Below are 24,508 nucleotides of genomic sequence, written 5' to 3'. Positions count from 1 at the left end.
CTCAGCACCACATAAAAATAAAGGCATTGTGTGGTGTCCATCTACAAGAAAGATTCATTCCCTCTCTCTCTCTCTCTCAAAAAAATAAAAAAAAATAAAAGTCTGTATTTTCACAATTTGAAAATTTACTCAAGCAAATCTTTTCCTGCTATTACATTATTTTTACATCATCAGTTGTAACACCTCTTAGCAAATTTCACTTTATGTTGTACTGAATTTGTGCTTTCTTGATTCCTTTAAAAATATTCTTCCCTAAGTTATTCCACATAGACTAATCAAAGATTCTAATTTTTAATTGTTTTAAACTCAACATTGACTACTCAAATAAAAAAACAAACTGGTAACTCCTACCTACTCATCAATCGTTTAGTAAAACCACTCAAAATCATTTGCAAAATCACTTGCCTTTTTTTTTTAATTGACTATTAGCTACTGCTATTAAGGTCCAACTGCACTTTCCTTGCTGAAGGCTAATTACCTAAAGCAAATTTATTTTCTCTGAATATACTGTTTCAGCTGCATTAAATTATCAGTACATACCTTTCCTTCCTTGGCTAACCGATGAGACACTCAGAAACTTACTTTAATTGCAACCTCACTTTCATATTTTATTTTTATGAAGAATTTCTAGATATTCTATTTTCTAATTTTTCTGACCATGTGTTTCTATGAGTTAGGTTAACATCCAATAAAATTAAAATTTTGTGCAACAAAGCAACTCCCTATGCACTGAAATAACTAATAGTTTAGTCTGGTAAAGTGCCGTGTGTTCAGGGTAATGTATATTACCTCAGATTCACTATTAAAACAAAGTCTATTGTTGTAGGCTATTCCTATCTCCACAAAGCATATCATTCTAACAGTATTCCTACTAAAATTCTAAACAAATTTTTAGACAGGAAAATTTCTGAATAATCACATTATAGCATCATATCTGACTTCAATGGTCTCTCTCTCACAGTCTCACAAACCAGTATTTTATTCTGAGAGGAATAGAGAACAATTTTAAATTATGCCTCTTTTTTATTTCCTTTTTTAAATTTTTGTTAAGACACACTTGAAATTTATGAAGTAATAGCATAAATATACATCTCCCTTTAAAAAATTAAAAGGTAAAAATCAAATTAAAGGACTGGGGTTGTGGCTTAGTGCTAGAGCACTCGCCAAGCACGTGCAAGGCACTGGGTTCGATCTTCAGCACCATGTGAAAATAAAGGTATTGTGTCCAACTACAATAAATAAATAAATAGATAGACAGACAGATAGATAGATAAATAAAATTAAATCATTCCTAGTACATGATAGCAGTTCTCTGACCCTTGTTAAAGCTCTTCTTAGGGAAGTTAGATAACTAACAATTTACCTATTTCTTTCCTGGACACTGTAATTTCTACCCCATCAGACAGGAAATCTAGCCCAAATGATCTTTCAGTGGAGAAAAAGCTATTCTGAAAATTGGTAGGGGTTGGGGAGATGCATTTCTGATTGTGACAATTATTGGGAAGGGGTTGCTACTGGCATTTGTGGACAACAGCCAGAAAAACAAGACAAACTGCAAAGAAAATCAATTAAAAAAAAAATTTGTTCTACATCTTACCTAATTTTAAAGTGCTTTAAGAGACATTCACATACATGAAAAACCTATATATAATTACCTTAGACTAGAGCCTAATTCCATTTAGTTTCACAAAGTACTTGCGAGAATTTCAATATACACTAAATTTCCCAAGAAACTAGTGAATATTATACTATTTTGTTCATAACATTAAAGAGAGTTGTTCATTATTCCAGAACATCTCATCAACAAAAATGCTAATACACCTTTCACAATCTGTTAGTGTAAGTTGCAAACATCTGCCTGCTTCCTTATACTTTCTAGTATATTCATTTGCATGCTGAAATATATATTATAAATTATGTTATATTATACATAATATAAATCTCTCTTATATTACAATTAGAAATGGCATATAATAAATATTATGTTATATTATACATAATATAAATCTCTCTTATATTACAATTAGAAATGGCACTATGTTTGAGAGATAATACATAATTTTCAAAATGATCAGTTCTGTACTTGACAAATCTAAGACCAAAAAGTTAGGAATGTGTTCACATAAAGACACCACTGAGTTGATAAGATACAAACCAAATGCTTTTCCATGGGGCCTCTCTCATTGAAAATATACGTTATCATCATGAGAGTGTAAGTTTTCATATTGGACTAGGATATATGCAAAGGTGTAATAAAATCTTCTAAGTTTCTTGATATTAATAAGTTCTACGGTTCTGAATAACAGATTGGGAATGGGTAGAATGGGTTCCAGCCATAGCAAACAAATAACAAAATCTGAGGGAGGAAATTTATTTATTCATTCAGAAATTATGTAAAATTTATTATTCTACAACTTCTATGCTAAATGCAGTTCATAAGAGGTGTGATCTGATATTTTTCCTTAAGTTTTGCCTAATTTAACTTTATTCCAGAATATTGCTGGCTTCTAACTATATCAAAATATTTGTCAAGAATTAGTCAAGGACTATGGGGTTGGGGTTGTGGCTCAGCAGTAGAGCACTTGCCTAGCACATGCTAGGCCCTGGGTTTGAGCCTCAGCACCAAATAAAAATAAATAAATAAAATAAAGGTATTGTGTCCAACTAAAACTAAAAAATAAATATATATATATATATAAAAAAAGAATTAGTCAAGGACTAAATTTTGGTGAGGGATACTACAGGGTTTTAAACAAAATGAAAGCCTTAACAACATGACCAAATTAATGAAATGTCTAAATATGAGTTCTCTGGGTACTAAAATTTAGCAAGCAGAAAGTTTTAATTCGTATTTACCAATAGTTCATTTATTCTACTATATAAAATATGACATGACTTTTACTTTTGTCCTGAGGTAGTTTTTAAAGTTAGTATATTCTTCTATGTCCTGAAAATAAAGCCCTGCAAAACAATCAAGACATTAAAAATAGACACACAACATTTTAAGCAGTCCTTTACTAGCTAGCTATATATTATCTTATTAGGGGAAAAAAAATTTACTTTTAACCAAGCTCCAACCTTGTCTAAAGTATTTTTGGTAAATGAAAAGAACATACTTGCCCACAGTTATGTGAAAATTCCCTGCTACTTTATTAACATATAGATGACCACGAATTCTGCATGCATCTGGAGACTGTGATGAATCATCTTCCCTATTAAAATAAGATATATTAAGATTACTTAAAATACATTTGCTAATCATTCTGTGGTGAGAAAATTACATATAGAAGGAATAAAAGTCCAAAAAGATAAATTTCTAGATAATACCCTAAATGTCAAAAATAGAATAGCAGTTTCCTAAAGTCTCCAAAGTTAAAACAATACATCTACAAAATAGAAAAATATATATATAATTATTACATGTCTACTGTTTACAAAAACCTGAAATTACATGTTTTTTTTTTAATCTAACCAGAGGACTAAATTCAATGACAGAAGATTAAAACAAAAGAAACAGTCCAACCAAAGATATACTTTCTTCATCTATTTCTGGCACTGAGGGAGAAAGGGGACGACAGGAATAAAACCAAGGTAAGGAAAGGGAATCCTTTCTAACTTTGAATAGACAATAACAATTTCTTCCTAAAAAACCTCTGAATATTTTTAAAGTATCCTTTTCATGATCATAACTTAATATCAGCTATTCTAACCTTTAAAAGAAAAATAAGAGAAGTAAACAAAGTTCCTAACCAAAATTTATGCATCCTCATAATAGTAATTGCAATTAATTTGTTCATAAAACCTAATTTTAATATATACATACATAATACATATATGTATGTATGTGTGTGTGTGTGTGTGTATATATATATAAAATAATTTGGTGGGGGGGAGGTACTAGGGATTGAACCCAGGGCTGTTTAACCACTGAGCCACATCCCCAGCCTTTTTATTTTTTATTTCAGATAGGATCTCACTAAATTGCTGAGACTGTCTTCGACTTCTCATCACTCTCCTGCGTCGCTGGGATTACAGGTGTGTGCCACTGTGCCTGACCCTAATACAATTTTATATGAAGGTATAACATGAAGTAAATAAATAAAAGTGAAATAATATATTGTAATAGTCCTAATCAAAATTACAGGCTGCATACATAATAAAAACTAATATTTAACAGTGTATCTTTAATAATTAATAATTCATGAAAGAATTATTAATGGTTCATAATGATAATCAGTAATAAAAATTTTCTGAATAAAAATTATTCCATTCTGAGAAAAAAATAAGATTTAGAAAACTAAACCAATAGTAAAACTGTCAAATTCACAGTAAGTATAGGAAATTTGCAGATTTAAAATGCACATCTCACCTTGGTGGAAGTGCTGTTGATGCACTTTTAAAAGCACTTTTAAATATCACATCTTGAAGTGAATGCTCTTCTTGCAGCCTACTCTGAATTAGCTGCAGCATCCTAAATTAAACACAAATAATAATTTAGAAATATAGTAAGGTAAACAAAGATAGTCAATAGTTATTCAAAAATAGCAATGGTTAGCTGACTTAGCTAAACCACATATATTTATTATACAAGATTTTATTCCAAAATAAAGTATATAAAGTTTCCTCTATTTACTTCTTTGGAACCAAGAAAAATGAGGTGAGGTAGTTAGAGGTCTAATAGCTAGTACTAAGAAATCCATCTGATTTCATCAATAATGAACATGCAGTCAGGATTACCAAAAAAGTTCTACTTACCTGAATATCTAAATTCATCTTTCATACATATGTCCACAATTACAAAATTTTAACTTTTTGTCAGGCATTGAATTAAGTGTCACAGATACAAAAAACAAGACAAATAAGGGCATACAATAGACTTGATGGAATTGGAAATGATAGATTACTAGGATATAAACCCACATCACCAGCATCTACTTTTCATTTCAATCTAAATGATGAGACCATTTAAATATTACCTGGTGTCCTTCCCAAGACAAACTTTATTCTATGACAAGATCATTCTAAATAAAATATATTTCTTCCTACACAATTTTAAAAGTAATATCAACATATAAGCATAGGATTATAGAAAGCAAAGCATACATTTGAGAAAAAACACTTAGGTTTTAATCTCCTTTAACATCTTTAAATAACTAACATCCCAAGTCATTTGTAGTAAAGTTCAAACTTAGCAAGTATAAAAATTAAATATGGTGGGGGAAAAAGGGATTAAGTAAAATGGAATTTTTAGGGCAGTGGAAGTTTTCCTTCTACAATGTGTTTTATTATACATTTGTCAACTTACAGAATGTACAATATCAAGAGTGAACCCTAATGTATACTTAAAACTACGCTAAAAGATAAAAGTCTGTTCATACACACACACACACACACACACACACACGCATCACTGAACTTGAATAAGGTATGTATAAACATAGGCACTTAAAAATGTAAATGTAGATCTGATAATAATTCACACTCCACCAAATGATAAAATAAGCATTTTCTTGAAATGAAAGTGAGTGATAAAATATGTATGTACCACCCATCTAAATACTGGTATAACAGGGCTACTTAAAATAATTCATATTTACACTATAAATTTAGTTTAGAATAAATCTTAAATCAGGAGACTCTCATCACTATATAAAATATATGTATGAAGAAGTGAATTTGCTGTCAAGATACCTTATATATAATCAAAAATATGATAAATTATGATATTAATGGTGTATTAAGAATTGTAATGAAAAATAAATAAATAAATAGATATTTTTTTTAAAAAAATATTAAATCAGACTTTAAAAAGTAGAAATTCAGAAAGACTATGTCCAGGGTTTGATTTTTTTTTTTTTTTTACAAAAGAGAATAATTGAGATCGTAAATATTTTAGGATCTTTGCCACCTGCACCTCAGATAGAACATTAATCTGAAAGATATACAAAGAACTCAAAAACTTTAACACTATAAAAACAACTAATCTAATAATTAGAGAAGAACTGAACAGATACTTCACAGAAGAAATATGATTGTTCAACAAATATATGAAAAATGCTCAAGATCTCCAGCAATTAGAGAAATTCAGATTAAAACTACACTGAAATTTCATCTCACTCCAGTCAGAATGGCAATTATCAAGAATACAAATAACAATAAATGTTGGTGAGGATGTGGGGGAAAAGGTAGTGGGACTGCAAATTGGTGCAACCATTATAGAAAGCAGTATGGAGATTTCTCAGAAAACTTGGAATGGAATCACCATTTCACCCAGTTATCCCACTCCTCAGCATATAACCAAAGGACTTAAAATCAGCATAATATAGAGAGTTGGCACATCAATGTTTATAGCAGCCCAATTCACAACAGCTAAGCTATAGAACTAACCTACGTGTCCTTCAACAGATGAATGGACAAATAAAATGTGGTACATAAGGGTAAAAAACAAGTTCATATGTACATTATTCTGGAAGACATAAGTTCTTGGAAATCTCTAGGCCATTCAAGAGTAAGTAAAGATCTGTATACGGGGTAAAAATGGGAGTTCATAACCCACTTGAATCAAATGTATGAAATATGATATGTCAAGAGCTTTGTAATGTTTTGAACAACCAATAATAATAAAAAAGAGTAAAGAATATATGTTGAGAAGCAAAGCATGATCATCTAAAAAGCTTCAAAAAAAAAATCCCATTTTCAGATACATACATTTAAAGACTTAATATCTTTGGATCCAAGCCCAGCAGAAATCGACAGCTTCACATTTTTTGTGGATCTACATCAACTTTTGATGCTAGGCAGTGACCAAAGATAGTGATGACAATAAAGTGTGTGTTCAAGTAAATTTTGCCTGGATTATACCAATCAATAAAGCCTATGTTCTACATAGAAAAGTATGTAGAAAACCATGAATAAAAAACTCTATCATCTTTATAAAAACAATCTCTTCTTCCACTTATTACTAATCTTAATAAATAAATAAAACTCCAGGTGAAAGGAGTCATCTCATTTTAATATTCCTGGATAAACGTGAAATATTTCATTTCTGGATAGCTTTTCACTAAGAACACTAGAAACCTTAAGACATCTAATAGTTACTGCTTTTGTTCAACCACATTCAATTTCAATTTTCATATTAAAATTCCCCCAAATGGTGAAATAAGAAAGTAAAAAAGAAATACCCTTGAAACATACTTTGGGAGACTAGAAAAAAAAAATGGCTTAAAAAACTTCCTTTGCAGTAATCTTAAACTATGTAACACCTTTTTAAGGAAAAAAAAAAAAAAAAAACCCAACCAAGTAAAATAGGCATAAACCATAACCAAGTAGTTTCATAAAAAAGAAATACTAGGCAGAAAAAAAATCACAAAGATATTCAATTGATTCATAAAAAAATGTTAATTAAAACCAATACAATACCAATTTTGATCCATTAAACTGGCAAACATTTTTTAAAAAGTCTATTACCCATTTTCGATGACATTATACAGAAATAAATATTCTCATATAACTTTGAAGTATAAGCAAAATATTTTGTGAGGATATGCCCCACCACCTATGAAAATGTTCAATAAAATATCTAGGAATTTTCCACACACAAACTAACACAAGTACATAAAGAATTAGGTTCACAGATGTTTAGTGATATAATTTTTAATATTAAAATTCTGGAAGCAATTATATAGTAAATCCTGATAAAAATGCATACAGAGCACTCTACAATACCAAAACATGATATAGATTTCTATGAATAATAATACTTTGCTCACTTATTACCTCTGCCACTCTTTCTGCTGTGGTGAAAGATCAAATATTACCTGAAATAAAAGAAAACATAATTACTGGCACTGCCAAATATTCTTGGCTTTTCTAGCACAATTTTTAAAAATTCTCTGAGTAAGAAACATAAATTTAGAGTGTTACTAAAAACAGGTATTCATGATTTATATTTAATCTTCTATAAGTCAAATTATAAAATTTTAATGTAATTCTATTCAAAAATAGAATAAAATTTACTAATCACAAATAGGTTCCTGTTAAAGTTATCTGTTTTTATTGACAGATATAAATAGTCAATATATAAGGATATAAAATGGTATTTTAGAACTTAAATCATTTAAATCACGGCAGGATGAAACTAACAACTACGGTGGTAAGTGGGAAGGCATATAGCTTAAGTGTAAAATTCGAGGATTCAAAGCCCATATTCTTGCTAGGAGGCAATAAGAATTCTATCCTCAGCCAAATCTGCATTTGCAGGCCAAATAGCTTCCTCCATGACTGGAACAGAAATTCATGCTAGTCTGTAAATCAACCCCTATATTTTTGCCAAAAAAAGAAATCTCAAGTCCCTCTACAAAATAATAGACAAAAATAAAAAAGACAAAAAGACAAAAAAAAAAAGAATGGTAAAAATTAAAAGCAATGAAACATTATTAAAATTGAAAAACTAGCCAGCCTGGTGGCTAATGCCTATAATCTCAGAGGCTCAGGAGACTAAGGCAGGAGGATTGCGAGTTCAAAGCCAGTCTCAGCAAAAGCAAGGCACTAAGTAACTCAGTGAGACCCCATCTCTAAATAAAAATATAAATTAGGGCTGGGGATGTGGCTCAGTGGTTGAGGGACCCTGAGTTCAATCCCCAGTATGAAAAAAAAATTTTTTTTTGAAAAACTGTTCTTAAAATAGTATAAAACATAATGCAAATGTTAAAGTGTCTAATCATCTGGATTAATATTTCCAGATAGCTCAATATGTTGTAACAGTATCCGCTGAACTGAAAGGTATATAGCTTCATATAAAAATTACTAAAAAGTCAATTGTATCAGCAGGAAAACAGAGGTCAGGAAGAAAGGGAAAGAGTAGCAATAACAAATTCACTTTTCTATACAAATTTCTACTTAAAAGAGTGTACAACAAAAGTACATGTTTTGCTGCTGTAAAAAAAACTAATATGAATTCAGCGATCAAAATTCCATTCAGTTACTTCAAGTCTTCCTCTACTTACCACTTTGAGTTATCATTTTGCAATTTTCCTTAAAGAAGGGTTCACAAGTGCCAGTGGTGAACAAAAAAGAATTCAAGAATACATATGTAAACACAAGTACCACAACACCAAAAGGCAGTCAGCAACTAAAAAGTAGTTGACAATTGCATCCCTTTTCTCAGAAGCTTCTTTAGGGCTAATCCTGATTAGGTCTTGTTATCACTGTACCTATCCCCATAATGTGTCTGCTGATAAACCAATTATGTTTTTGCACAACTGTGCTTTGAAGATAACAAGAGAATGTCAGCATTTCCTAAAGCTTGAGAAGTAAAAATGAGGTATAAATTAATACATGCCTATGAAATTTCTCTTAGATAATGCTTCATTCCTGATTATGATAAGAGAAATTCAGCTCAAATATTTTTAAAGACTAAAATTTTGTACAAGTAGAATAGGACATAAAAGTTTCTAAATTATTAGAGAAAAAGCAGAAAATTTTATCACTATGGCAACTAAAAGCAAAGATACAAGGAAACTATTAGGAAGCATTAACAAAAAATATAAAAAAGTTTAAACATATAACAGATTTTAGAGGTTCATTCCTAAATGTTAACAATGGCTATGCCAAGTCTTTGACATTAGACTTTTCTCTCCTGCCCTCCACCTAAATTTTGCACAAATATGGATTACCTATGTAATAAGAAAAATTACATTAAAAACTCAGAGAAAACTAAAAGCAAATGTCAAACTGGTCTTCAAGTGTATAATTCCTCAAACTGTATACTTCAAAAATTACATGAATTAAACTTACTGGTTCATAAACTAGACCATCCGCAGATGCAACCATTGTTTCTGCTAAATCCAATACATCTGCTCCAACATCTGAAAAAGAAAAAAATTAGAAGTTTTTACATTCTATGCTCAGAGCCAAATGACATCAGATATAAACAAATTAAAATGACTAACAGAAAACTCACTTATCACTTTCCTATAGTGTTTATTTGTTCAAAAGTTAAAAATAGTACCATTAATGTAGCTTTTGTGGATATTATTCCAAAACTGAAAAATGATTTTTTTATTTCTTGCTCAGAAAAGTAGATGACAAAGATGTGCATGGTAAATAACAAAAATCTTAACTGAATTAAAAAGCTTTGCAAAAATCGTCAAGAACCTCATTCACAAGTAATAAATGGCTGCTGAACAAAATATTAACTAAGAATTAATTTTCTAGATTAAAAGGAATCTTAAAGCTGTGAAATCTTTAAAAAGTCAAGAAATAGAAAACCTTATTTTGAAAAGATTACTATATAACTCAAAATTGGGGATATAAAGTATTTCCTTATTTCTTAAAATTACTAACATAAGGAAAAATAAATAAACGGAAAAAAGAGATTTTTTGTTTTTTACTATTTTTTTTTTAGTTGTAGAGGAACACAATACCTTTATTTTATTAATTTATTTTTATGTGGTGCTGAGGATCGAACCCAGTGTCTCACACTTGCTAGGCAAGCGCTCTACCACTGAGCCACAACCCCAGCCCTGGAAAAGAGATTTAAAGTTGTTCTGAGATAAAATCTTCCAGAAACTAATCTGTTATATTGGATAAGACTATTTCACACTAAACAATTTTATCTAAACTAATGATTTCTTGGTTTCCACGTTTTTAAGCAATAACTTAAAAGACCATTTTCATATAAAAGCAGCCTCATTTTCGAGAGCACTACAGATTCAAACATTATCTGACATATTAGTATTTTTCCACTTCTGACAATACAGAAAGCCAGAAAAGAGAAAAAAACGTAAATATCACTATTCCCTTAAATGAACTGAATTTCTATTTTAAAATATATGAATAAAAGTATAGCAAATGTGACAAATTAAAATGGTGAAACAGGATATGTTTGTGGAATGTGAGTACAGAACCTGTTACTTCAAACAAGAAAGAATATATCTATTCTAGAATTCTGATTAAACTTCCCTTCAATTTTCTTCATTTTAATTATACTATGTGAATTAAATCTCTTTATGAAGATAAAATATAATGAATACAAACAGAGGTGAAACTATTTTCATTATTAAATAAAATCACAATAAAATGTTTAATTTCATAAAAGGAAAAACAAGATTACAATACAATGAATAGCTTTTAATTTCTACTGGCAATTGATGGAGCCATAAACTACATAGAGATTCATCAGGTTAAGATGTACTTACATTGACACTTCATGGCAACAGTAATATCTATGTTGATTCTCAATTTGCTGAAAGACAAAAAAGTAAATGTTAGTATCTATTAGTTAATCAACAAAATATCAAAAGTATAAATCAATTATGAAAAAACCTGGATTTCAAACAGAGAAAAATATATCAATCAGAACTTAGATTGCATTTCTTATGGCCAAAACAAAGGCACTTTAAAAATAAAAGTTCTATTTTGATTAATCCAAAAACTTGAGTTCAGATTTTTAACACAATTGCTCAGATAATGATAATAGCAACTCTACCATAATAGATGATAACAATAAGTAATCCAAAGTTTTAACCTGTTTATATAAACTTTGGATACAATATTCCTTTAAGAATATAAACACCAAAAATTAAGAATTAAGTATACTGTTTTTTTTTCCTCTACCTACATCATGCATTACAAATGTAATATAATATTTGTATCATGTAATATACAAATATTCTCTTCTTTTTAAAAAATATTTTTTAGTTGTCAATGGATCTTTATTTTAGTTATTTATATGCAGTGCTGAGAATCTAACCCAGTGCCTCACGTATGCTAGGCAGGCGTTCTACCACTGGACTACAACCTCAGCCCTCTTTTTTATCCTATATCATGAAACTATAAAGTTAATGGCTTCTAATTAACTTTTTTCTAACAAACCACCAGTACTCAAAGTAGCATTAATGTTGGCATAAAATCACATAACTACTAAAGTGGCATACTGGGTCTGCATAACTCAGGATAAATATAATCAAATTATCAAAAAACAAACATCTGATGCTTAAAGTTTTGTATGGCCTTTTAAAAGGTTTGGTTATTTTCAAATGATTAGTTTGAATCAATTTACAATACAAAAACTAATTAAGCATTATAAATAATAGAATGAGACAATCAAATTCAATCCTTCATTTCCTATAAAAACTTTATCGCTAATAATTTTCATCTAATTTCAATAGGGATTACAAATTTTAAAACTTCATAGTGTCTTAAAGTTGTCTATAGTTCAAACTGTGCTCAAAATAAGTTTGAGGCTTAGTTCCAGGAAAAACTGTAGGAACCAGAGGAGGAGGCCACATAAGCAGATTCTGGGGTGCCCCTACCACACTGATAACATGCTTAATCTAGACTATATTTGGAAAATAAAAATGGTTTAATTTATGCTATAAACAAACAAAATAACAATAAAAAATGTCCTGAAAATTAATGGCATCTAGAATAGTAACTCATGTTACAGATGCAGAAACAGGTCCAAAAGTAGTCAACTGTATAAATTGCCCAAGGTTATACAACAATTTATATATGTAGACCTAATTATAAATCCCATGAGAAAGATACAATAAATGTTATTCTTTTTTACCGATTAGAAAACTGAAGTACATGCAGATACAGATTTAGTGACTCCCTAAAGTCACAAAGCTCGTGAATAACAGAGCTGGAATTTAAATGGAGAACTAAATGTGTCTTCTTCTCTACTGTACTCTTAATATTATAAACATGTTATAAGCAATCCAAAAAAAATCCAAATAAAAGAATAAATGATAAAAGTATATTTTATCTCCTACAGTACTATATTTTCAAAGGTTAAAAAGTAAATCTACATATCAAAATTTATCTTAGATATAATTCATAGAAGTCAAGTTATAAGTATACACAATTTATCTTTCAGTCCATATATGTCAGTAAGATATTTCAAAGTATAGAGTTTCAAACAATTCTCACAGCTACTTACATCTAAGGAAAAACATATGTTCTCCTAATTTGTATGCAAGAACAAATTAATCAGAGACCAGTATCTAAATGATTCCAAATGTTTCAATTTAATGCATGTAATTAGTAAGAATTTTTCAGGACCATTTCTTCAAAACTAAAACCAAATATAAAAGGTTAGACATTTTTTCAAAAGATCCACTTTTAAAATAACTTGAATCTAAAAGTATTTCAAAAAGAAAACAGTTACCTAGAAAAATCCTTGTCAACTTCATATTCATACTTCATCCACGTATCTTGATACACTGAGAATTCCATTATTGTTAATAAAGCCATAGTGGTAAATGCTATTAGAGAAACTGAGAAATATAATACCACCAAATTAAAAAAAAATTTAAAAATACATAACAGTAAACTATTTTAAGTGAGATTAAAAGTAGCAATATAAAAATGTGTCTAATATGATTTCCATTTAAATAAATACTATAAAGTTTTTCTTCAAAATGTTTACTATATATTTTTTCTAAAACAATTTAAAATGAAAGTTTAATAAGCACAAATATGAACACAAACAACTGAATACCGAGAAAGCAATTTTCTGCTCTAATTTTAAGGGCATCTCTCACTAAATAGGTTTGCTATAATTTTGCAAGACAAACTATTTTGTTACATATAGCACTGTGAGATATAGTAAATGATGAAAATAAGCATCCTTACTGGCCAAATTTGAAAATATTCCCCTCAGTGTTTAAAAAAAAAATGCATCTATGCAAATAGCCCAATTTACAACAAAAAATGTATTACTTTCATTAACAAAACTTAAATCATAAGAGATTAGAAATATTAAGCATTTTATTACACATTTTATTCAATAAAATAGAATCATATGTGAAATATGTTATTTCATTACCTCTTCATGGGAAAATAAATAGTAACATTATTAAAGTCATATTATTCTTACAGTTCTTAGTATTTTATTTAACAAACCCTTCTATCTGTGTAAGCCACTACTCTAAGCATAATACATAGTAACTTATTCGATACATTAACCCTAGTGAGTAAATACTGATATACCTGTTTCATAAAACTAGTTTTGAGTAACTTCCTTATAGGAAGCAGCAGAGGTAGGACCTTAATCCAGATAGTTTAAGTCTGGATTTAAAGTTTAAGTTCTTAAGCATTACCTCATGCCGCCTCTCAAACACTAATGTGAAATTTAAGAAATTTCTACAACGTTTATATTTACTTAATCAAAATAGGAATGAGGCAGTGTCAACATCCTTATATAATTTCTTGAAATTTTTTCCATTTATATATTAAAATCTTGTTAATGTAAATACCATAACTGAAGAGTACCAAAATAGTAAAATTGCATTAATTTATTGATTAACAGACCTGTTAAATGTATGTGTGGAATTGGGTTCAATGTTACACAGAATATAAACAAGAATAAAACCAGGGCAACAGTGACACAAGGACAGACAAATGAATTACAAAGTTACTGCACAATTCATTGATGAGTTCTTCCTCTTGGCTACATTTCTATATGTTCTTGATTGAATCACTCAGAAACTACTTACTGAGGAAATTTTATTTGAACTAAAACTCACCTGTTCCCCCACTGGCTGAAGTCTCTACATAGCTGTCAGGAACCTTTGGAAAGGCGTCCAACTCTTTCACCAAATTTAAGGTTTTTCTCCGATTCAGTCGCCTCATCTTCAGGAAAACCCTCCTCTTCCTTCATATAGTCATGCTGAGAAATAAATAATAATTAAATGAATTCTATAAAATGATGAAAGGTTTCTTTTAGTTTAGGGTAAGATGTCCTTAGAAATTCAGTGTTCTTATCCTTCCTTGAGAAAATAGTACTCATACCCATTCCTTTCCCCACTCCACCCTAACAAAAAACTACTAATAGAGGGCAATTTACATATACAAACAATACATAGCACAAAAACAATTCAGTCACACTGTAATGTTCAAACATACAAATCAAAATAAAAATGATTTCGATATTAAATTGACAAATAAAAATAAAACATTCCCAGCAATGGATAAAAATGAAATAAGACAGACATACATTGCTAACAAGGACATAAATGTCATCACTTCCTTTTTCACTAAATGAATTCCTCATTAGAAATGGATCCTAAGGCAAGAATCTGGGTTAAGAACAAAAATTTGATTACAAAAATATTTCTTATAGTGTTTTGTTTTGTTTGGTATTGGGGATTGAATCCATGGGCAGTCAACCATTGAGGTACATTTGCAGCCCTTTTTATTTTTTTTAATTCTAGATGGGGTCTTGCTAAGTTGCTGAGGCCGGCCTGGAACTTGTTAACTGAGATTATAGGCATGAACCACTGCACCCAGCTATTATATTATTTTTTTTTTGTTAAATATTTAAGACAATTAAACTCAGGGTATCCACTATACAAATTATGGTGAAATTACTGGTCTTAATCTCTATAACTACTAAAAAGCATTTAAAAAAAACATTTAATGACAAAAGAAAACACTTATGATACATTAAGAAGATTCAAAGGCCTTAGGGGTTCTAATTTTAAGAGACAAGAAAAGATACAAGAAACAAACTTAAGTCCATACATAAAAATGTTAAAAGTAGATCATTAGAGGATTTTCATTTTTTTTACATAATTGCAAAGTTTCAAAATTGTTTTTAAAATAAAATATTATTTAAAATTTGATTGCTTGCCATTCTTTTTGATCAATATGCCAACTATATCTACAATGTTATAAAGTCAAAAAAATGAGAACTTAATTCTCAGATATTCTGCAATTTTAATAATATCATCATCCCTCACTATCCATGGGGGATTGGTTCCAGGAGTCCCCAGGAGATAACAAAATCCTCAGATATTCAAGTCCCTTATATAAAATAGTGTAGTACTTGCATAGAACCCAAGCACTTCCTCTTGTATATCTTAAATAATGTCTCTAGATAATTAATAATACCTAACACAATATATATGCTAGGTAAATAGTTGTACTGTTACTGCTTAAGGATCATTGACAAGGAGAAAAGTCTGTACATTTTCAGTTAATATATTATTTTTCTCTGAATATTTTCAGTCAAGGTTTGTTGATCCATGGATGTGAAGCCCATGATATGCCCAGCCAGCTGTATCCATGTGTAAATACTACAAGTGATAACAAAGAATTCCCAGAAATCAATGGTGTATTAGTAAAATTAACACATGAATGAATTCTAGGTGGTTGCAGAAGTTACTGTAAGAAAAAGTATCTCTAGAAGACAAACTTTGGTTCTGAAATCCAATGACTAGAATTAATATATAAATAGGCCACAGAAAGGGCATTCATGGAGAAAAACTGGCAGTTATCACAAATGACACCTAAAAGAGAGAGCCCCAACCAGGAACACTTTTGACCAATCTACCACTGAGCTACTGCTGTAAAGTGGGGTTGAAAGCATTAATAGTTTAATTTCATTTACTCTTAAAAACATCCAACTTCCATTGCTGACTCCTTGCTTACAACGTGACCTTCAGATTATGATTTTTTTCAAAATCTAGTAAAAAAGATGATGTGGACAAGAGATGGCAGTTTCTAATCTCCATATCAATTATAAAACTTTTATTTATTTGTAAATTAAGCTTCTTGAGTATTTGTTGGGCATAAGTCATGCCCCTGAGTTTGCTCTATTCTGAGAAAGTAATCAAATTTTCCATACCTGCTTTGTGGTATGGAAAAACTACATCAAGGTTAACCTGCATCAAGGTTAACCTTTCTTCGATCTCTACTTGTCCTTTTTGATTAGTTAAATGTTAAATATGTTCATGCCTCTTATCTTTAGAATAAAACCCTTTCTTAAACTCAAGTCCAACTCTATAGATTTCTGGCAACATCTTTAACCAAACATATGAGTTGTCTCCATTCATCTATTATGAGTACTTCTTTACACAATGGTGGGATTCACTTAGTATATGTTAAGAGTCATAGGACATATGTACTTTTTTCATTTGAGAATCTATAAAACTGTGGCCCATGGATTGTGGGACTCTTTGATAACCTCCTTTTTCAGAAAAGTATTCACCACTCTTAACTAAATTTGCTCTCAGCAAGGTCATTAAGAACTTCCTTAGTACTAAGCCCAAGAACACATCTCAGTTCTTACCTAATGTCACCTGGGAAAAACTTCTTTTCTTTTTGAAATAGTTACCTTGGCCTAAGTGATACAGATTGAGAACCCAATCCAAAAATCAAAAATGTTCTGAAATCCAAGACTTCTGAGCACAGACATGCCAACTCAAAAAGTTTCAGATTTTGGAGTATTTTGGATGCTCTACTGGTAAAGACCATCCAAATATTTCAAAATTAGAAAAACCATGAAATCCAAAACACTTCTGGGTTCCAAGCACTTCAGATAATGGATACTCAACCTATACTGCACTCCTGATTTTCATTTTACCTCTTTGGCTAATTTTGCAGATTTACTTTCCTCTCGCATTCTCTACACTAGGCCTTCCTCCCAACCTCCACATTTTCCTAAAGTAATTTCCTATTCCTTCAGTTTCCATTTACATGTTGAATCCTCCAAATCTTTCCAGTCAGCCCAAATCTCTCTGTACAGATATATTTTCTTGTCTTCTCTTACACTTTCATTTAGATATCCCAAAGACAACCCAGACTCAGCAAGTCCAAAAAATGATCATTTCACCCTATCAAAACTGTTTCTCCTATATCTTCTTAGTTAATTATTAACACCATGTATCCAACTGCATAAGCTAGAAACAGGTACCATTAGACTTAGGCTTTTCCTAAAGTTCTCTCAAAATGGTCCATTCTCTCTTCTTGAGGGTCCACTGAGAAGTTCCTAAGTAGAAACCTAGTCCCAACTGCTACAATCTATCACTGCATTGCTTCAACAAATTCTAACCTTCAACCCCTCAATTCATTCTCCATACTCTATGAATTACCCTTTTAAAACATAAATTTGATCATATATTTCTCTTGAAATACCTAGATAAGTTCCATTGCACTTAGAGTATGTACTCTATCCTAACACGGTTTACAAATCCCTCCAAAATCCAAGTCCTGATTACCTTTCTTCAAACTCAATTCCTCACAGTTCAAGTTTCAGCTTCAAGAAAAATCACATTATACTTTTCAAATATGCTGTTCTCTCTCCCCTAAATATTTTCTATTCCCTCTCCAACTCTCATTTGACTATTTACTCCTCAAGTTCCAGTCTATTATAAATTTCTGTATTGAGGGGGAAAAGCTTTCTGCAACCCTCAAAATTTATGAGTACCTAAAACACTATACCTTTATCACACTATTTCTAATTACTGGTTTCATTTTCTAGGGCAGAAATCGTGTCTAACTTGATCTTTATATCTCTAATGCTTAGCACAGCAATTATTTAATAAATATTTACTGAAGAAAGGAAGGAAACTTCCCGAGAAACACCAATGCTGATTGGCTCACAGCGGCCCCAGCAAACTTCCAGCTGATTGGCTCCTCTGCAGTGATGCTCATTGGGCTGTTTCCCGACCTTTCAGACCATGGAGCTGCTCATCAGGGGACTCTTTTGGCTCCGCCCATGCGACCCAGCCAATCAGCCTCAAGAGTGGGAGGAGTGGGGGTTGAGAGGTTCGCCAGAAGCCGGTGGTGGCAGTTGGGCTCTGAGGGAATTCCTGAAGAGCTCATGTGGTGTGGCATGTGTTCTAAAAATAAAGTTTATTTCTGCTTGACAAGTGGCTCCTGAATTTTGCCCAGCCAGACTGCAGCATTTGGTGGCCTGTACGGGAAACAGCCCAATGAGCATCACCACAGAGGAGCCAATCAGTTGGAAGTTTGCTGGGGCCGCTGTGAGCCAATCAGCTGGAAGTTTGCTGGGGTCGCTTCAGCTGTGGCTCTCAACAGAGAAACACCAATACTAGCACAGATTTCAAATCACCAAGTGTCACACTTAGATAAGTAAATAAATAAAAACCTAAGATCAATAGGAGGAGGATTTTTCAATTTTGTACACTGCAGTATCCCTAGCAACTAGACCAGTGGGTGGCACATAGTTGGTAAAGTATTGTTGAGCAAATGAATAAAACAGTAAATTTTACTTCCAAAAGTTTCTATGTTATATTTTTATAAGTTTTGTAAATGCTTTCTTTTAAATTATATGTGAGTATAAAAATATGGCAAGCAGCTGGTTCATTTCACAAACCCTTTAAGACCACACACAACCTATTCAGTATTCTACCCTTCAAAGTTCAGCTTATATACCCCATTTGGCTACCACCTAGTCTCTGGCTTCCTCCAAACCATTTTCCATTATTATCATTCTAGAATGAAGTGCCCTGCCAATCTGAAAATCTTCCCATCCCATTCATGTTCATTCACTAACCTACTTCCAAGAAATTCATTCTACCTCTAGTATTTAACACTCTATAAAGTCACTGTTCTGACATGAACAAGTTATTCAATAACTTCTAGTTTTTCTAAAATCAATCTTTTTACCCACTCTCTTTATAAAACCTTTCTCCTGGTGGTAATTCCTTTCTAATCCTTCACTTCATTTCATAGACTCACAGATTAAAGAAGTAATGTGTTTTATCATACTTCTCAACCACTTTTCTTTCCCCTTTTCAGGTCTACCTTCTGCTGAAAAGATAAGTTAACACCATACAACAAAGTGTGACTTTTATGTTTCATGCTAGATATTATTAAAAGTAGTTTACATTTATTTAATCTTCTATAATACTATTCTCATTCTCATTTAGACAGGAGGAACTAAGGCACAGAACAGTAAAATAATTTTCCCAAGCCCACAGAGCTGACAGTAATAACATGGATTTGATCCCAAGCAGCTTGGCCCAAAATCTATGCTCCAAACCACAGTATATGCTGTTATTTCATTATATGCTGCCATGGTCCACTGACATCTGCAAGTGTTTATATAGTTTCCTTAATGACTTTAGCACCTTGGTCATTCAATATGCTTCTCTTCTTCCCCATTCCATCATATCCTTTGAACTCATGATCCTATGCCATTCATTCACAATAAAATCTTTTTACTATGTAAACTCAATTGTTCTTCTATTCCAGTGCATTTAATCTATACAAAGTCACTCATAAGCAAGATCATGTTTTGGCTCCTCTCAACTCTTACAATTGCTTCACCTCTAAAATTCAAAACATCATTTTCCTCTCTGAATGAAAAATAATCCTTCAAGCTCTTCATTTTCACTGGTGTTCTCAAACCCTTGAATCCCTCCCAGTTACCCAATCCCATTGCTCCCATACCTACTCTATTTGCCTTTTTATTCAGTTTGGTCATTTTCAAAAATATACTTAGATATGCTTCTTAGAAGTCGCCGCCATTCTGTTACAAAATTTGTTATTTTTACCTAAGTGAAAAACATAAGGACAGTATAGCAAATTTTTCAAAAGGTAAACTTTTTAAATTTTAAAATCTGTCCTTGGTATCTGGGATTATTGTCTTCCTTTTTATGTGTCAAAATACCTTTTCCTTTATGAAATGATAAAAGTAAACAGAGGGGTGTGTGTGTGTGTGTGTGTGTGTGTGTATATATATATATATATATATATATATATATATATATACTAAAATCATAAAAGTATATACATAAGTATATATAGAGGGAGAGGAGTATTTTTGTTTTTTGATATCCTCATTTAGCAAAATGTAAAATGTATTCTCAGTCCTCAAATCTAGGCCTTTCTCCCTGCTTTTTTTCTTTTTTTTGTATTGGTCATCAAAATCCAATAATTTAGGAGTAATTACACTAGACTTCTTCGTCCAATGGTTGGTGCTATTATTTATACCTTAACCATCTCCAGTACCACATCATTTTCTTTGCTGTCTTGCCTAAATATCCTGTATATTAAAAAGTAATTCAAAAACAAACTCTAGGAAGTCACTGACATTGAGATAAAGATAATACTTTGAAGAACTGCATAATAAGTAACCTTCTTTCACATGAGAATAGACTTTATCAACACTCAATTTAAGCAGTGTCATATAGCCTATAATTTATCATTGTATTCATTTGAATAAAAATACCAGATGCTTTGCCGAAATTAAAACACAGCATTCATGAAACTTTTTATAGTTTGCTCAAGTTTCATTACCTCTCAAAACAAAACGGGAGACAGTCTGTTATCCAAGTTTTATAAGGCAATGTCTATTTATAATATATATTTGACAATGAAAAATATTTAATTAGTTAATACATATGTCCATCATGTGAGTTGAACTGTGTCCCCCCAAAAGATGCTGAAATCCTAACCCCTGCTATCTGTGAATGTGCATAATTTGATATTGGGACTTTGTAGATATAATTAGTTAAAATCAAACCATATTGGATTAGGGTAACTCAAAATCTAAAGACTGATGCCCTTATAAGAACATGTGAAAACACAGATACACATGGGAGAATGCCATGTAAAAAGACAGAAATTAGACAGAAAATTAAAATTAAAAAGACAGAAATTAGAGTAAGGTGTCTATAAGGAGTGCCCTAAAACTAGGAAGAGGCAATTAAAGACTCTCCAAGAATCTTCAGAGGGAACATGGCCCTACCCACTCCTTGATTTTAGACTTCCAGCCTCCAAAATTGTGTGAGAATAAATTTCTTTAAGCATCCCAGTTTATGGTAGTTTGTAAAGACAGCCCCCCAAAACTAATATGAGCCATTAATAGGAATGAGAAAGGAGATATATTATCCAGGCTACCATTGAGTTTCAGAAATAAAAGTACAATCTATCTACAAATTTTTATTACTAGACCATACTGTATTAGAATACAGTAAGAACAATTTTATAAAATAAATAGCTTAGTCTCTCTTTACAGTGGATATGCCAGTTAAATATTATGCTTTAAAAGTTATTTACTTCAAAATAATTCAAATAATCTAGTAACTTTCTTAGCAATAAAAAGATTTACTTGGGAGACAAGTAAGATGGTACACAGTAATAAGAAGATTAACTTGGAAGACAAAATGGTACACATGTAAGTTTCAATCCAAAAAAACCTAGATTGTCATCTACATACTTACTAGTTCTGTGAGAAACTTGCAAAGGCCTCAATGTTTCAGAATCCTCTCAAAAATTTTACTTCAGGGCTAGGGATATAGCTCAGTTAGTAGTGTGCTTACCTTGCAGGCACAAGGCCCTAGGTTCAATCCCCAGCACCACATACACACATACACACACACACACAAACACACACACACACAATTATTTCAAAAGGTAGGGAGGTTACCTCATAATTTTTAGTTAGGATAAAATGAGGCATTTAGTCAATGTTTTCTAATTAGAAAAAAAGGAAAAACTTATAAGATATTTGAGATTTAGATGCTAAACTCAGAGGAAAGTAGGACAATATATGAAGTAAGTAGATAATCTCATAGAGAACTATATAAACTAATAGAATAAAAGCTGAGGAAAAGTGACTGTAAAGTCACAGCAACAGAAATATGGAAGTACCTAGTGGCAATAAAAGGAAGATCAATACAAAAAACAGCTTGACTAAAGTAGCTACTTTAAAAAAGTATACAAAATCAAAGTAAGGAGGTATAAGGAACTTAAGAATGAGGAAAGAAGGTCAACAACGCAAGAAGTATATTCACAATAAAATGAATGTTCTTAAAAGCAAAAGCATGCTTTTAAGACCAAGAACAGCAGCAGGAACCTAGACTGCAATAAAACTACATGAAGAAGAAGTAGAAAGGAATAATCTGTGCCTTAGTAATTAAGAGAGAACAGTTTAAGAAAGTACCTGGAAGAGTTTAAGGTCATATTATGTACATATAATGAAGAGTGTTTAGACAATTTGGAGAAGTCAGAAAGAAATTTTAAAAAATATCTTCCTCAGTCTATATTTTGATTAAGTACCAAGGCAACATTTGCAAGTAAAAAAGTTAGAAAGTTGAAATAAAAAAATAACAAAGAGTTAACATTTTCCGGGTGTTAACCCTATAGCAGGCATTGTCTAAGTGCTTTGTTTTAACACATTTAATCCTACAATCTCCTTACGAATCAAGTATGACTATATTATCATTCCCATTTTATTTAGGAGGAAACTAAGGCATAGAGAGGTTAAATAAAGGCTCACTATGATTGTAAAAGACAGAAATAAAATAAACACTGGAAAATTGTTAAATAAAATTTACAGTGGGCATAGACTAAGGTAAAAGTGATGTCTATTAAAAGTGAATTTCATTTCTTCCATTTAAGTCATCAACTCCCAGAAAAATTTGTTTTTCACTAATTCGTTGTTATCCTAGTTCCAGATTGATTTCCTTTGAGAAATATTGAAAATTTGATATATTTTTAAAATTTATGCTATGAAGCTATTACAATACTCAGTTATGTTCTAAAGTTTACCATCAAACAGAAAACAGGAAAAATGGAATTTCTGTTTCTCATGTTATTCTTCTAAGAATACTGGAATAATTGCATTAACTTAAAGATATCAATAAACAAATTAGGCAAATTAGTCCTTCAGTGAACACGTTAGACCCATGTCTTTATAACTACACTAAAATTCAATATAACAGGTTAAGGAAATAATTGAAATACTAGGCTATAATTTTAAACAAAAGAAAATTTTTGTTAACTGTATCTTTAATTGCTTCTGAAAGCCAGCCTTGCAACATTTTAACAATTATAATTTACCTTAAATTTTGAGGGCACTAAATCCTAAATGTAAAAGTTATTTAAACGTGTTTTTTCATCTCAAACAATGATCAACTCTATACTACGATAACCACTGCTATTCTCTACACGAGTTGACAAATTACCTTCCCAGGTTTCTTGAATTGAGAAAAGTAGACGCTCTGGGACCTGTCTCCCCTAGCATCTTGCCTTGTCCTGCCCCTTTCTCATTTTCCAAAGCTGCGTGCGAAGGCGTGGCTAAAATACCCTTCTTTCTTAAAAAGAGCACTGTGCTACCAAGAATGTAGTATTTATTTGACAGTAGGGAACCAGAAACCCTATAAAACTAGGGACACTATGAGGCTGGTTTTGAGGAAGCGGGACCCTACTTGCCTGGGGACGCAAGAAGTCACCTGGCACTGTGAGAAGCAAGGAGTCAGGGTCGGAGCTATCGAGGAAGCACCGCACCTACTTCTAACTGCAAGAAAGCTCGGAGACATCAGGAACAGACAGAGCGGAGCTCCTAGTCACAGCGCTGCCCAGGGTCCTGCCAGTAACGCCCCCGGGAGAGGTGGAGAGGCTCTTCGATCTGGCCTGCTCTCCAGAAAGAGATGAAGACAGGCACCTAAACTAACGCCAAGCTCTCAGTCTCCTTAACCGCATTCATGCCCAAGCGGCCCTGAAACAATCAAGGGAACACCACGCAGTGGGGTTTCAGTATTTTACCTTGTGTTACGGTCCCAGTCGACCGCCATGTTTCACAGAAGCCCGGGCCGCCGGGGCTCCCGTGTACCCGGAAATATCGCGAGAACAAAAGCGACTACCACCACTGAAAACGTCAGAAGGGAGACCATGTGGAGTTCTCGCGATAATCCCTGTGCTTACGAATTGTTTGGTGAATCAAGAGGCGTGGTCACGGTGCAAGGGG

The 24,508-nt window shown here is 31.7% G+C and overlaps 1 protein-coding gene across 2 annotated transcripts in view; it reads right to left on the bottom strand.

The window, feature by feature from the left end:
* The window catches only part of Ergic2 (ERGIC and golgi 2), a 36,670-nt gene extending 12,283 nt beyond the window's left edge, over positions 1 to 24,387 (bottom strand). Inside the window, exons 1-8 of one of the 2 annotated variants that reach the window (XM_027934094.2) lie at positions 24,307 to 24,387; positions 14,532 to 14,674; positions 13,172 to 13,280; positions 11,199 to 11,245; positions 9,796 to 9,866; positions 7,777 to 7,817; positions 4,370 to 4,471; positions 3,117 to 3,212 (exon numbers count right to left, since the gene is read on the bottom strand). In XM_027934094.2, coding sequence (XP_027789895.1) covers positions 3,117 to 3,212; positions 4,370 to 4,471; positions 7,777 to 7,817; positions 9,796 to 9,866; positions 11,199 to 11,245; positions 13,172 to 13,280; positions 14,532 to 14,637 — 572 coding nt within the window. In that variant the 5' untranslated portion in view covers positions 14,638 to 14,674; positions 24,307 to 24,387. The remainder of the gene's footprint in view (positions 1 to 3,116; positions 3,213 to 4,369; positions 4,472 to 7,776; positions 7,818 to 9,795; positions 9,867 to 11,198; positions 11,246 to 13,171; positions 13,281 to 14,531; positions 14,675 to 24,306) is intronic. The other variant, XM_071610022.1, reaches the window with a different exon arrangement.
* Between the last annotated feature and the right edge of the window lie 121 nt (positions 24,388 to 24,508).

Source organism: Marmota flaviventris, chromosome 3 (assembly GCF_047511675.1).
Source record: "Marmota flaviventris isolate mMarFla1 chromosome 3, mMarFla1.hap1, whole genome shotgun sequence".
Lineage (NCBI taxonomy): Eukaryota > Metazoa > Chordata > Mammalia > Rodentia > Sciuridae > Marmota > Marmota flaviventris.
The sequence above is the reverse complement of the archived record's forward strand: the minus strand, read 5'-3'. Positions and strand labels throughout refer to the sequence as shown.